Genomic DNA, 14,554 nt, shown 5'->3' with positions numbered 1-14,554 from the left:
CCAGGTTGGTAGGAGTATCAGATAAAATTTCCAACAATCATAAAACTTTCAAAAAAGGTCAGAGTGAGTCACATGGGTACTATAGGCAAGGAAATAATTTGGCCCATTTTAAAGCTAATCAGTTGAGTCATTTATAAAAGCATTTATTGAGTGCTTATTATGACCCAGGAACTAGGCATTAGGGTGCTGGGTATATACCAGTAAAGAAAGCAAACATTCCACTCTTAAGGAACTTAAATTCCAGAGATGTATATTCTTTAAATATTTGTTCAGAGGTTTTCTATTTTTTCTTGAGTAGGCTCCTTTGGAAGTGCCAACTCCACTTCCTGGTCCTTACAACAAATACACTCCCTGAAGAGTCCTGACAAATACCATTTTATCCTTTTAATTACATTTTCAGTGACAACAGAGAGCCCCTTGGTAATTGGTTTCTTTAGGTACAGCCTAACTAGTCTTCTCATCATCCAATTCTGACTTCAAAAAGTCACCAGAGTTAAAACTAAAATGTGACAAGCAGTTCAGGGAAATAATGAAACATTTAAATTTAAATTATTTTTGATTAAAAACAAAAGTTTTTTAGAGCAGTACTTTAACATGTCCAGTCATCATAGAATTCTGTACGTGAATACTTCACTAGAATAGTAAAAACTTTGGACCTTATGTGTATGTGGGGAAGGGAGATGAGAGGAAAAGGAGATGAGTAGTGGAGGTGATTTTTTAAAAAAAGGGGAGAATGAATAAAAGCTTATATTCTCAACACCAACAATGTAGGCAAATCTAGTATTTTAGTAGATTCTTCTTGTACAACCTGGAAAGGTACACTAACAGGAAACTTTCTACCCACTCCTTGACTCTCCTTTTCCCATCCTAGCATCTGCTGGGATCTATCAGTGGGTGGAAGGTATTGTCATTGTTTATAATGCTCATAAGCCTGCATGGATGTGAATGACATATATTTAGAAATCAAAATAAAGCTTCAGGAAGATCTTCAATTTAATGGAAACTAGTCTAGTCATTTCGGAACCACAAGTGCTTTTTAGGGAAAATTTGCCTCTGCAAGCTGGAGGAAGTGTGGGTGTGCTGGAGTCCTGGAGACACCTTGTGATGTCAGTCACCCCCAGCCCGAGGATGATTGGCTGTGAAGTGCTGCAGCAGAGTTTAAATCCCTGCCCCATCAGAGAAGTGTTCAGAACATCAACAGAAGAGTGGTTTTGTGGGGCACAGATTTCCCCTGTGAGAAGTTCAGCCTGATTGTTGAAACTTTGGGGACAAGTCTTTGTGAACTGAAGACGGTAAGACATTTTTATGCTTTAAGTTTTTATAAATGACTTCAGCTGTGTTGTCTGGAAACATTAAATATGCATACATGTTGAAGTCATGCCATGTGGAGAAAGAAGGGGAGAATGGTGTCTTGGGTAAAAATGATTCTCATTTTGTGCCTGTTGTTTATGCCACAGTAAACAATGATATTAAAAATACATGTTAAGTCTGGTGTTTTTCCTACTAGTACTTTAATTAGATCTCTGCATAGTACTTTTGAAAAAGAATGCTTACACAATAGGGGACAGGTGAAAAGTCATTTTGAAGTTTAGCTTTAATTAACAAAACAAATAAAACTTTTACATTTAGGCTTCATGGATATAGTGAGGTTCATAGCCTACGAGACATTATGAAAGAATCTAAAGTAGATTGGCAGGACTTTCAAAATATGGCCTTTTAAGTTGAAAATCTAAACAGTAACCAGTAATATTCATTATGAACTGAGTAATTGAGATGCTAAGACCATGGAAATAAAGCAAAGGTGTGATAATTATAATGCTTTTGTATTGTCTGGCTGGGGATTCATGGGAACATGGTGCTTTGCATACAGTCAGAATTCAGTAGATGTTGACTACAACTGTCTTTTTAAAACATTTTCTAGTGTAGCCCTGGCTGGTGTGGCTCAGTGGATTGAGTGCTGGCCTTTGAACTAAAAGGTCACTGGTTCAATTCCCCATCAGGGCACATGCCTGGGCTGTGGGCTGCACCAGGCCCTCAGCTGAGGGGTGTGTGAGAGGTAACCGACCGATGTTTCTCTCCCTCTCTTTCTCCCTCTCTCCAAAATTAAATAAATAAAATATTTTTAAAAATGTCCGGTGTAGAAAACTTAGGAGTATACATACTCCTGTCCATATGTATTTTCATCTGCTGCATTTATTCCACTTCATCTTTATCAGAAGTGTCTGTCTTTCATAACAGAGGGCAGGAGCTGTGCTCAAACAGTCATTTTGTGTGATGTGTAGGAGATCGCATGCGTTGTAGCAACACTTCTTGCAACCTGTCTTTCTCAGGAACAATAACCTCCAGTGAACCATACTTTCTGTTTAACTGAGGCCAAGTAGACTATCCTACTTTGATATGGTTGGTTACAACAAGTGAACGAACAAATAGTTTTTTAAAGGACATTAGTCTGTCTACTTACCTACCCCAAAATGGTGATGTGGACAAATATGCCTCAGATACCTAGAGGCCTTCCAAATTTAAATTTAATTTTGAGACACTTAGGAGTTATTTTACTGTGGTTGAAGGCAATGACATGGTATTGATTGCAACTGACCTCAAGACGATTACAATTAGAAAGACTGGAAATTTTAATTCACTTGTTTAGTTCTCTAAATTTCTAATAGAATTAGTGTCCTGACCAAATTGCACTTTATTTTCAAAGAGTAATAATCAAACAGATTCTAGCTAATGGATGCTCTGGTTAGTTGGGTTCTGGGTAGTTTTACTTCAAGATTGCCTTATTGTTATTACATACTGTTGTACACTCAGCACCTACAACAGTGTCTGGCAGAAAGGATGTTCTCTATAAATATTTGTTGACTTCTAATGAATGGATAAATTTTTTATTAGTATCACTAAGGACAACCACACTAAGCCAAAAATAAGCAAATTAAGTGTGTTAAATTGAGCTCTGGGAAAATGATTCATAAAGGTTGAAAGTCTCTAATACATAAACTGCCTTCCAAACAGATGGAACTCAATTGAGGTTGTTTGTTTTCTTTCATTACATGTTTTTATGGTAGAATGGCAGGGTGTACAATGTAGAAATGACATTTACCAGTCACTGAAGAAATACATGAGGTTCTGGAGCTGTTTTGCTAATTGTTATTCAGAGTAGGACTACTCCGTATCTGTTCCAGTCTTTTTAGGGTGGTTGCTAAACAGCTTATAAAGTTTAGACCTCTCATTTGGAAATACACTTCACAAAAGAATAATTTTTCTTTTATCAGAAATACTAATTAAAAAATTTAGCATAGATTTAAGATCTGACTTTCCTTAATGCCTGATGGCAGACTATATTCTTTGGGAGGCAATGTCAGCTGTCTCAGGATCCTAGGCTATATTTTACTCTGATTTATCAGACCTCCATTTAGGAAGTTATTACTTTAGGTCAGGGTGCTCAATGTTATTTATAGAAGCATGAGTATGTTAGTGCATCTTCCTTATGTTTCATGATATTCCATTTCTAAGAAACATGAACACTGGAAGTATACACTTCCTTTGTGAGAAACACATCATTCATTGGCGTAGAGCATCTCCTAGGTGTTTGGAGGTGGGTATTTGGATAAGAGAGAAGCAATAGGAAACACAGGAGAGCTCAGTGTTCACTGGCCTTTTATCAAAGCTAGAATATTTGCCAGTTTTCAGGGCACTATCAGATGACCACCCTTTTCAAATTTCACTTTGGAAATTAAAATGGTGAGCAGCCTAATTTTCATTTGACCTCTGAAGCCAAAACCATTGGCATGCAGTTGTTTTGAGAGCATCATGTTGGGGTGAAACTTTCCTTAAGAAATAAACCTAAGAATTTTAGAACATTGTTTTGATTGTGGGAACTAAAGGGAAGTGTAGAGGAGGAAATATCTACCCTCTTTGGGTCGCCTGTTGGGCCTAAGAATTAAACTGACTAAAATAGATTAACAGAAGAAAAGCATACAAGTTTTATTAAAATTTTTACATGCACAAAGGAGCCTTAAAAAGAGAATGAAGACCTGAAGAAGTGACCATGGCAGAAAGATATTATGTCTTTTAGACAAAGCTACAATATATTTGTGAAGAAGTGACAAGAAAAGTGTTTAGGGCTATGGGCAGTAAATTGTGTAGAAGTGGCTGGGAAGATAATGGTTAGTTTGACAAGAGTTGTTTGGAGGGATTTCTCTCAGTCTTGATTCTCATCTCTGGTGATAAGAGTGCTTTCAGTGCCTTGGCTGGTGTGGCTCAGTGGACTTCAAATGGTCGCTGGTAAAAGGTCGCTGGTTTGATTCCCAGTCAGGGCACATGCCTGGGTTATGGGCCAGGTCCCTGGTGGGGGCAACTGACTGATGTTTCTCTCCCTCTTTTTCTCCCCCCCTTCCCCTCTCTGTAAAAATAAATATATAAAAACTTTTTAAAAGAAAAATGCCTTTTCTCCTTGTGGTACAGAAAAGACACCTTTTGCCTGGGAATCTTATCTCCTGTTTTTAGGAAGAAAAAAGGAGGATCAGTGTGCCCTTTTTGTATCTACTGTTTCTCAAGTGCCTTCAGCTCAAAATAAGTTTCATGTCAAAGAGAAATATTTTGGGATGAGACATTCTGGTTTCTTTCAGAAGTGATATCTTGTTGAATTAGGCTTGTTTTAGGTGCAGTTGAGCATTTTCATATGTTTTCTCTGTTGATATTAGGCAAAGGATTTGAAAAAAATTAAATAATATCAAAATACAAGTACTACTATGAACCCTACTGAATTAGAATGAAGGAAATGGCATGCGCCAAGAATGGCAGTGTTGAAAAGGGATAGTGCCCATGATATAAAATGAACTCCTTTGTCAGGCCATTGAGCTGCATGAAAGCAGAAATGAACATCCTCAGGCTCCTTATCTTAGGGTTTCTATTGTTTTGAATCAATTTAAAAATAAGATGAAACGACTTCTCGAACCCAATGTTTCAGACATTTAGCATATTCAGACATTATTTAGCAGCATATGCTTGTTTTTCAGATCAAGGGTTAAAATCACTTTGAGAACCTTAAAAACAGACTTCAATCCTCTTCCCAGTGGACAGATTTGTTGCTCAGCAGTGGGATTTCTGCATCAGTAAGTCTTTACATCTCCCCCGATGAAACTAAGACACAGCCAGAATCTCTGGTTTAGATATATTGTCACTGGTGTGGTATGTATTTAACATTAAAACAAAAAACACATGGACAGTAGTGAAGTCTGCAATAAACTTGAAGAATTTTTTGCAAAATATATGAAGTACAGCTGACTGTTCTGTTAAGGCAGCTGCAGGGCTTACTAGCTCAGGGCAGATTATTTTCCTTTGAAATCATTTTAATAACTCTTTACATTAGCATCTAGCACGTTCATTTTTAAATATAGAACTAATTGTTTCTCAAGTTACCAGTTTTTGAGGTGTGAAATGAAGCCACCCTCCAGGAAAATGCAGTTTCCCTTGGCCTCTGTCTGATCAGGATACACTAGTGCACACAAACCTGTAATCTTCCCGAGAGCCTTCAGTACTGTGAATGACACTTAAAAGAAGTTAGCATTGTCATGTAGAGTATATCGCTCAACGTCATGCAATAGATACAAAGAGCTTTCTAGAGCTGTAATGTGAAGCCTGCCATAGTGCATTTTTTGCATATTAAAAAAATGCAAAACCAATGTATTTTGTCTGGACATTATTGTGAGGTTATCTGTGTGACCAAGAAGCCACTTTGTGTGTGTGTGTGTATGTAGATGAATGCCCACTGTCTATCAGAGCTGTGTCCATAACTATAGGTCTTTGGGGGAATATATTTGCAAAGTTGCTGTGCCACACCAAGTTGTATAATTATGAAAGTGAACAGTCAGAAATTTTTCTATTCCTTTTTGTTTACTTTTTCCTCTGTTTGTCAGATTTTATGTTAATGAAGAAGTGTTTATAGAGCTCCTCACTGAAAAGTTTTCAATTTACCTCTTAGGAGTAAGGTTTATTTTAAACAGCTTTATTTTCATATAATTCACATAGATACTTTACCTATTTAAAGTATACAGTTTAATAGTTTTTAATATATTCACAGAATTGTGCAACCTTCACCAAAATCAATTTCAGAACATTTTTATTACCTCCAACATTCACCCCTTAGTTGTTACACCCAACTCTTCACCTCCCCCAGACCTGGGTAAATACTTATCTAATTTCAGTCTCTATAGATTTGTCTATTTGGACATTTCATAGGAATGGAATTATACAATATATGGGTTTTTGTGTCTGGCTTCTTTCACTCAGTATAATGTTTTCAAGTCTCCTTTGCTTTGTAACATGCATCAGAACTTTATTCCTTTCTCTTGCTGAATAATATTCCATTATATGGATAAAGTTTATTTTATTTATCCATTTATCAGTTGATGGACATTTGGATGAGCTTTTTTTAAATAGGGAGAAACTGTCAAAAAGTTGAAGCTCCTGTATTTCTGTAGCATGGAGAAAAATCTCTGTCCTTTGTCACAGGTGGAGGTGTCACACCCAGCTATGAAGACCAGTATCCTGCTTATGTTCCTTTGGGGGTTGTCCTGTGCTCTTCCCGTAAGTATCAGGACAAAGATATGAAAAAAAAAACCTTTTATACCTAAAACTTCACAATTTTCATTGTCTATGAGCCAAGGTGGCTGTGTATGTGCCAGTTAGATGAAAATAGTAGTTTCTCAGGTAGTTGTTTTCTTTAAAATATCATCTCATTTATTCCTTATTCTGTTCAGTTGCTATTCACATAGTCTTGAGTCTTGTATTTCTTTCTCAAAAGCAGTGGTTCTCAAAGTGTTCTCCTCAGAGCAGCAGCAGCAGCAGCAGCAGCAGCAGCAGCAGCAGCACCTAGAACTTTGTTAGGAATTTGAATTCTTGGGTCCTACCTCAGACCTCTGGAGTGAGACTCCGTGGGGGTGGGGTACAGAAATCTATGTTTTAACATGTCCCCAAGTGATTCTGATGCTTGCTAGAATTTTACTACCACTGCTCCTAATTTAAATAAAGTGTTAATAGCTGCTGTCTGGGAAATTTCTCTGTGGGCTTTCTCTGTGGGCTGACTGTGTGTATTAAATTTTCTAGGTAGCCAGGTATCAAAATATTGAATCCAAGAGCTCTGAAGAATGGAAGGTGAGCAAAAATAAGATTTTTTGAAATATTTTTATTTTAATACATTAGTACAACCAAGTTATCTCCAGTGCAAATGTTGAAACTTCTAATAATTTAATAAACACATAACTTAAGACATAGGTGGAGCAGCTATAATTTCTAGTTCATATAAGAAAATTTAGTTCATATACTACTTCAGTTCCAACTTACTAGTATAATTTGGTGAGGAAGCTTTTTCTCCTTTAGCATTATTTTCATAATGGATGCATGTAGTAGTGCAAGGGGATGGATGACAATGAACCAAGACTGCCCTTGGAGGATTAGGTCTACAAATACGTTTTACCAGATGTCTGGGTAAGCAGCAGGTCAAGTCCTGGAAGGTGAGAAAAGAATGAAAAATGAGAGGATACTAGAGTCTTTGGAATGGTAGCTAATGTTAGCTGAGTGTTGACTCTGAGTAACCTGATAGTTATTAACTCTCAATAACTCAAGAACCCTTGTCAGGCATGGTTCTGTGTGCTTTATATGTATTTACTTTTCTCAATCTTCACAACACTCTAATAAGCTAGGGGTTGTATTTTATTCTCATTTTACAAATGGGAATCCTGAGACATAGGGAGTAACCTAGTCTCTCTGGGCTGTAAAGTTAGTAAGTGTTAAAACTAGACTTTGAACCAGGTCACTCAGGCTCCAGAATCCACCTTCTGTTCCGGGGTGTTCTGTCCCTCTAAGGAAGGTACCAGGTCTAGGAAGTCAGTAGTTTCTTAAGACTAAAACTACAAGTAAGGGTTAAAATCTTAAGCTAAGTAAGAGTGTTTTGTTCTTTGTCTTGTTTCCTGCTGCATTATTCAGCTTGGGCACAATGCCATTAATAGCAGGAGGATAATGACAGAGGTCTGAGATGGGGTCCTGCCCCTGCCTGAGGCTGGCAGGCACTGTGCAGGACTTCCTACAGGAACTTGCCTCAAAGGTGTCCTTAGGCTAGATCATTTAAAAGCAGCCACTGCAGATTCTTTTGCTCTTTCAGCCAGAGACTCTAAAACTACCCCAAACATGCTATGTTCTCAAGCCTAGACTTGGCATGAGAAAAATACCAATGTCTTGCTCCCTTCCACCCCTTAATTCCAAATGATAGCTGACTGGAGTCTGTCATTGCGCCTGCCTGCAGTGTCACAGGGCAAAGACTTAAAGTGCTTACACAGTAGCTCCTTCTTCTGAAGAAATATCTCCAGCCCAGCATTCCTGAAAGGCTTGTTGAAAACCTGTTGATAACTGATAGCAGCTCCGGCCTGCTTAACTTTGCACCTTGTTTTTCACACCCATCTCTCAGCAGCTTCGACCCACAGGAGACTTTGGGATTTTGCCTTGCTCAAGGGGAAGGAGGAGAGTGGATGGGGAAAGGGCACCAGAGGCGGCTCAGACATTTTTAAAGTTTTTATAAGATTAAAGGAAGTGAAATAAATCAGCCCTGGCTGGTGTGGCTTAGTGGATTGAGCACCGACCTGTAGACTGAAAGTTCACTGGTTCAGTTCCCAGTTAGGGCACATGCCTAGGTTTTGGGCCAGGTTCCGGGTTCTGGGTTGCGGGCATGAGACAGGCAACCAACCACTGTTTCACACATCATGTTTCTTTCCCTCTTTCCCTCCTTTCCTTTCTCTCTAAAAATAAATACATAAAATCCAAAAAAAGAATGTGAAATAAATCAGAACTATAAGTAATTAAATTGCAGATTTATGTTTTTTATTTTGGTGACCTATGTGACTCAAGAAAGGCTTAATGGCTTTCTCTAGTCGGTTTTGTTTACTATTGAATTTTATAAAGTGGATGTTCTCAAATTGATCATTGCTTTAGTTTACATCATATTGAATAGTTCCTAATATGCTTCCATAGGCTTTCACTGATTTCATCCTCACAGAAACCCTGTGGTGTAAGCAGACTTGTTGCTAATACTCTTAATTTATGAATAAGAAACTGATATTGCACTGGCAGAGTAAATTGTTCAAATTCACATATAGTGCAACCATGGCAATTTACCTGAGACTTAGGGTTTTCCTGAGACACATGAATTTCAGCACTAACACCAAGACCTTCATTTTCAGGACTAACACCAAAACTAATGAGCTAATCGAGACTTAAGTCTGGGTCCTGAGTTCCCATGCTGTTTTTCCTCTTATGTTTCCTGTAGGTTGTGTGGATACTGAGTTTCAAACAAAGTTAATTTTTCTCTAAGTGAAGTATTAGAAACACAGAAATTTTCCAGGTCTTTTAATCATAAGATTTCTTTCAGGCCATTAGTCATCTCACATTCATTTTTAAGTTATTTCATCATAATATGTAATTATTACTCATGTTAATTCAAAACATACAGCGTCTGGCACAAATAACACCCCTTTTTATTACAAAGTCATAAGCATGTAATTCTTTTTTTTCATACAACCCTTTATTAACCAGTTATTTATTTGACTGCCTTGGAAAAAGTATAAATGGAATCCTAGATCCTAAATCTTATAACAAAATGACCTTCTCTTTATTTATTTACTTATTTCATTTCATTTAACTTGATGGCAGAAGATCTTAATGAAACTGTATTTTTTTTGAAATTACAGTTTATATTCAATATTATTTGGTATCCATTTCAGGCATAAGGTACAGGGAATAAGATGCATAAGCATGTAATTCTGTAACATAACAATCACACTCAAGCACACCAAATGACATTTTAGGTGAAATGTTCAAATTAAAATTATAAATTATTACACCCATATTATTACCCTACTAACCACACTCAAGCAGGCATTACTTTCTGCTGGACCCTGTATATCAAGAAACTTCTAGAAATCATCCAAAGTTATTCTAAATATTTGCAATGACATGTTTCATCTGTGAAGGAGTAACTCATTTTCCTTCCTTTTTTACAGGGTCATTTGGCTCAGACACAAACACCACCTTTGGTAACTATCTCATTTATTTGTTGTCATAAACATCTCATGAAGTAACTTTACCTCTCTTCTCATCAATTTAGGCCATTTGGAAAGTAGTAAACCCAAAGTATGAGCAATTAATGTGTATCATATTTTTTTCTTTTCTCAGGAGTTACTAAACATTTGTTTTTCCTTTTAGGAGAGCAGTGAGTCATCAGAAGAAAGTAAAGTTAGCTCAGAGGAACAGGTAATTAAACAGAACTTTCTTAACTTTTCAGACTATTTAGGAATTGAAGGAAATAATGTTAGATTAAATTACCTGGCAACTGTTCTAAATATAATATTTTCTAACCATTGGTTATGCTGACTAAATAGTCACCTAAAATAAGAAGGGGGAAATGAGTGGGAAAATTCAAATGTGGATATGCTATTCATTCCATATTTGTCACTGGGGCCAGATTATAGACATTGTGACCCTAAATGTCCCTCTAGTTAAAATGAATACACATGCAAACACACACACACACACACGTCATAGGCTATGTTAGACAAGCAGTAGTTCACTCACCAGTCTGAAATGTTACTTATGTTGCTTTTACAATTAGAGCAGTTCAGATCAGGCATACATGGCATGAAGCACCTGTGGAGCCTAGAGACCTCCTGCATGTTACAGATCCTGTCCAGGAGAGAATAAGGAGAACCCTGAGGAAACCTGAATGAAGCAGCAGCTTTAGTAATGACTGTCTCTTTAAAATAGTCTCATCTGTAGTCCTGGGATTGAGAAAAACTGATTTAGCTTATATCCCTGTAATGAAAACCTGTCTTTCTTCCCCTCTTCTTCCTCCTCCTTCTTCCTCATTTCTCTAAGAGTAAATGTCATTACATTTTTAGTTGTTCTATCAGTTTTGACTAAAATGAACCCATGGGGCTGCAGAGATTCTGGGAACCAGGTTTTTCTCTGACCATGGGTTTTGACCCATGTTGCATTCTATACTTGACCACAGTTGGATGACAAATTATTAGGCTTTGTGCCACCATTTACTAAAGGTTTTTCGGAGGAACATTCTAGAAATTTATAAGCATAGATCTTGGAAAATGCCCTTTTCTGTAGATGTGGTGATTTATTACTGCAGTGTTCTCTAAGCTCAGATGAGGGTAACAGTCTGTGCCTCAGAGGATGCCGTTCATGCCTATGGAGGTATGGAAAGCTATGCAGATACTCAGTTCCAGCAGATCAGTGTAAACTAGTGATGCAAAGAGAGCTCAACATTCTGTACTCCTCAGACATTGATCTGTGGGAACATGTAGAAAAAGAAAAAAATTGCCAAGAATGTTCTTGTTATAGCATATGAGAAAGAAAGCAGATGTTCCAGAGTACAGTGATGATGACTCAATGCCCTTCCTTGTCTGTGGAGAGCATCCCATTGTTTTACTTAATAGGATAATGTGTCTGAGCTCACAGAACTAAGCTGCCTTGGTAGTCACACTAGTTGCACTCTTCTACCTGGGCCTTTTAGGAGCAGCTCTCTGTCCAGAAAAACAGGTATAAATATGGTTTGGGTGAGATATATATCAATACCTACTGAAATATTTTACTTTCATTTTAGCTAAAGGTTCCATTCTCCTGCCCTAATACATCTCTCCCACTCCCTGAATTGATTAGAAAAAAATATTTGGGTCATTTTTAAACCATCCAGTATTTTTAAAAATTCTGTTTAAACCAAATAATTTGATGAGTGAGTATTATAAACCAACTCTTAATTTACAAAAAACTCTCCAAGAGTTTTCTTTAAGGAATCATTCTTATAATATGATTTCATAAAAGTGATTCAACAAAGCTTTTTGAGAATTTTTACAGCATGAATGAATTTTGCTTACAAAAAACTGGAATGACTTGAGCTTCAATTCCTCTACCTTCCCTTTTAACCTCTGGCAGAGATGTTATTGAGCAGTGAAATTGACCATGGTTAGATGAGAGACATAGGAAGAAGAAAGCAGAAAGAATGTAGATTGATATTAGGTAAATACACCCTCTATATCACCTCCTGAAGTACTGACCATGTCTGTTAACCTCAAACTCCAGGTAAATGAAGACCCCAGTGACAGCGCTAAATCAGAGGAAGGCCTGGGCCTTGATGATCATTGGTATGTTCATAGACCAGCTGGTGGCCTCTCTAGGCATGCAGGAAAAGAAGGAGATGATAAAGACGATGATGAAGATGACAGTGGAGATGACACCTTTGGTGACGATGATAATGGGCCAGGACCTGAAGAAACACAAGGAGGAAACTCCAGACTCAGAAGTGATGAAGACTCAGCTGACACCACACAATCCAGGGAAGATAGTGCCTCTCAAGGGGAAGACAGTGCCCAAGGTACCACCAGTGAGAGCAGGGATCTTGACGATGAGGACGAGGGGAACAACAGACTTGAGGGAGATGACTCCACTCAAGAAAGCGAAAGTGAGGAGCACTGGGTGGGAGGTGGCAGTGAGGGAGACAGTAGCCATGGGGATGGCTCTGAGTTTGATGATGAAGGGATGCAGAGCGATGATCCAGACACCATCAGGAGTGAGAGAAGCCACTCCAGAACGAACAGTGCCAGTGTCAAGTCAATAGAATCAAATGGGAACAGTGATGAGCATGTAAGCACTCAGGATTCAGGTGAGAGCCAATCCATGGAGAATCCCAGTAGGAAATTTTTCAGAAAGTCCCACATATCTGTGGAAGATGACACAGATGATCTTGACAATAGCAACACAATGGAAGAAGTCAAGAGTGACTCCACAGAAAACACTAACTCCAAAGAAACTGGCCTCAGACAATCCAGAGAAAACAGCAAGAGTGAATCTCAAGACAGTGAGGAGAATCAGTCTCAGGATGACAGTCAAAATGTACAAGACACCAGTAGTGAGTCTAGTGAAGAGGTTGACCTGCCATCTCCAGAAACTAGTAGTGAGTCTCAGGAAGAGGTAATGAATAAATCTAGGGGTGACAACCCAGATAATACCTCCAGTCACTCAGAAGAAGGTCAAGAAGACAGTGACACCAGTGAAGAGGAGAGTTTGAGTAAACCCTCCAGTTCAGAAAGCAAATCCAGAGAGGAGCAAGCTGACAGTGAATCCAATGAGAGCCTCAAATACTCAGAAGAAAGCTCGGAGTCTACTGAGGATGAAAACAGCTCCAGCCAGGAGGGCCTCCAGTCTCACAGTGCCTCTGCAGAGAGCCAGAGTGATGAAAGCCAGTCGGAACCAGACAGCCAGTCTGAGGAAGGTGAAGGCAGTGATTCTGAGGACAGCAGCAAGTCACAAGAAGATAGCATCTCTACTGAGAGCGATTCAAGCAGTGAGGAAGATGGCCAGTCAAAAAACACTGAGATAGAAAGCAGAAAACTAACAGTTGATGCTTATCACAACAAACCCATTGGGGATCAAGATGACAATGACTGTCAAGATGGCTATTAGCATCAGCCTTCCTAAAACGTGGCTCTCAGGCAAAGGAGTCTTGGAGGTTGGAGAGTAGGGAAAGAATTATAACTATAACTTATTGATGTTTTTATCAGAAGACTAACCGAAGGCCATTTCTTTCTGAGAGGATATGCTGGACATTATATTTGTTGCTAGGGTATCACCAGCCAGATAGGTTTAAAAAATGTGGAGTGACACCAGAATACACTCAGTGAAACTGGAAGCAAGGAAAGATGTGCATTGTAGCTTCACAGCTGAAATAGTTCCTAACTCATGAACCTAACAAACAGTTACTGAAATTCTATTATGTGCCAGGCACTGTGCTAGGTGCTAGGGATATCAAGAAGCTTAAGGCTTGTTTCTTGCTCCTGAGGAGCTTAGAGAGGGATAAATAAAGCTAAAAAGGTAAAGAGGAATACATGTGAATGAAACAAGAACTACTGCAATCCCATGTGGAAGGTGCTGTAACAGAGGCATGAAAAACATATATGAGAGGATAGAAGAAGGAACCAACCTCGTCTTGGGGAATCGGGAAGGGGAGGGATTCACAGCAGAGAAAACACTGGAGTGAGACCATTTCATAGGATTTCTTCATTGAAGAAGAGGGAATTCCATTTATTCTTGAGATAAGCAATAGTAAATCCCATATGATTGAATGCTTACTTTGTGAAAGCACTTTCAAGTTATGAACCAGTGTGAGACATTTGGCTAAACAAAACTTTTTTTTCAACTAATTTATCATTTTTGACATTTTCTGTGGAACTCCTGTGAGCACCCCCTCATTGACTACTGGTGGTGATGTCAAGGGTTGGATGGGGAGATGGGAGAAGAAAATTCCTCTTTTAAGAGATAACTTCTAGCTTTATTTTTTTCTAAAATCAGTCTATGTGCAATGCTAGAAAAACTGTTCTCTGAGTCCTTTACATATATTGCACATAACAAAATTGTATATATAGAACTCAATTGATTTTTGCCAAATACCTTTTGAAATGTTACCTCAACAGAGAATATTTGTTTTATAATAAAGATAATA

The 14,554-nt window shown here is 38.2% G+C and overlaps 1 protein-coding gene across 2 annotated transcripts; it reads left to right on the top strand.

The window, feature by feature from the left end:
• Positions 1-1,205: 1,205 nt before the first annotated feature.
• Positions 1,206-14,449, top strand: DMP1 (dentin matrix acidic phosphoprotein 1). Of its 2 annotated transcripts, XM_036026756.1 has the most exons (6): positions 1,206-1,292; positions 6,514-6,588; positions 7,108-7,155; positions 10,053-10,085; positions 10,255-10,302; positions 12,139-14,449. In XM_036026756.1, the coding sequence occupies exons 2-6, from the start codon at positions 6,535-6,537 to the stop codon at positions 13,516-13,518; spliced, it is 1,563 nt and encodes a 520-aa protein (XP_035882649.1). In that variant the 5' UTR covers positions 1,206-1,292; positions 6,514-6,534; the 3' UTR covers positions 13,519-14,449. The 2 variants fall into 2 exon arrangements, with proteins under 2 accessions (XP_035882649.1, XP_035882647.1); XM_036026754.1 differs by lacking the exon at positions 10,053-10,085 and having other exon boundaries at positions 1,215-1,292.
• Positions 14,450-14,554: the final 105 nt, after the last annotated feature.

The sequence above is a fragment of the Phyllostomus discolor genome, chromosome 1, assembly GCF_004126475.2.
Source record: "Phyllostomus discolor isolate MPI-MPIP mPhyDis1 chromosome 1, mPhyDis1.pri.v3, whole genome shotgun sequence".
In the NCBI taxonomy this organism is placed as follows: domain Eukaryota; kingdom Metazoa; phylum Chordata; class Mammalia; order Chiroptera; family Phyllostomidae; genus Phyllostomus; species Phyllostomus discolor.
This window is presented reverse-complemented; position numbering and strand designations above follow the sequence as displayed.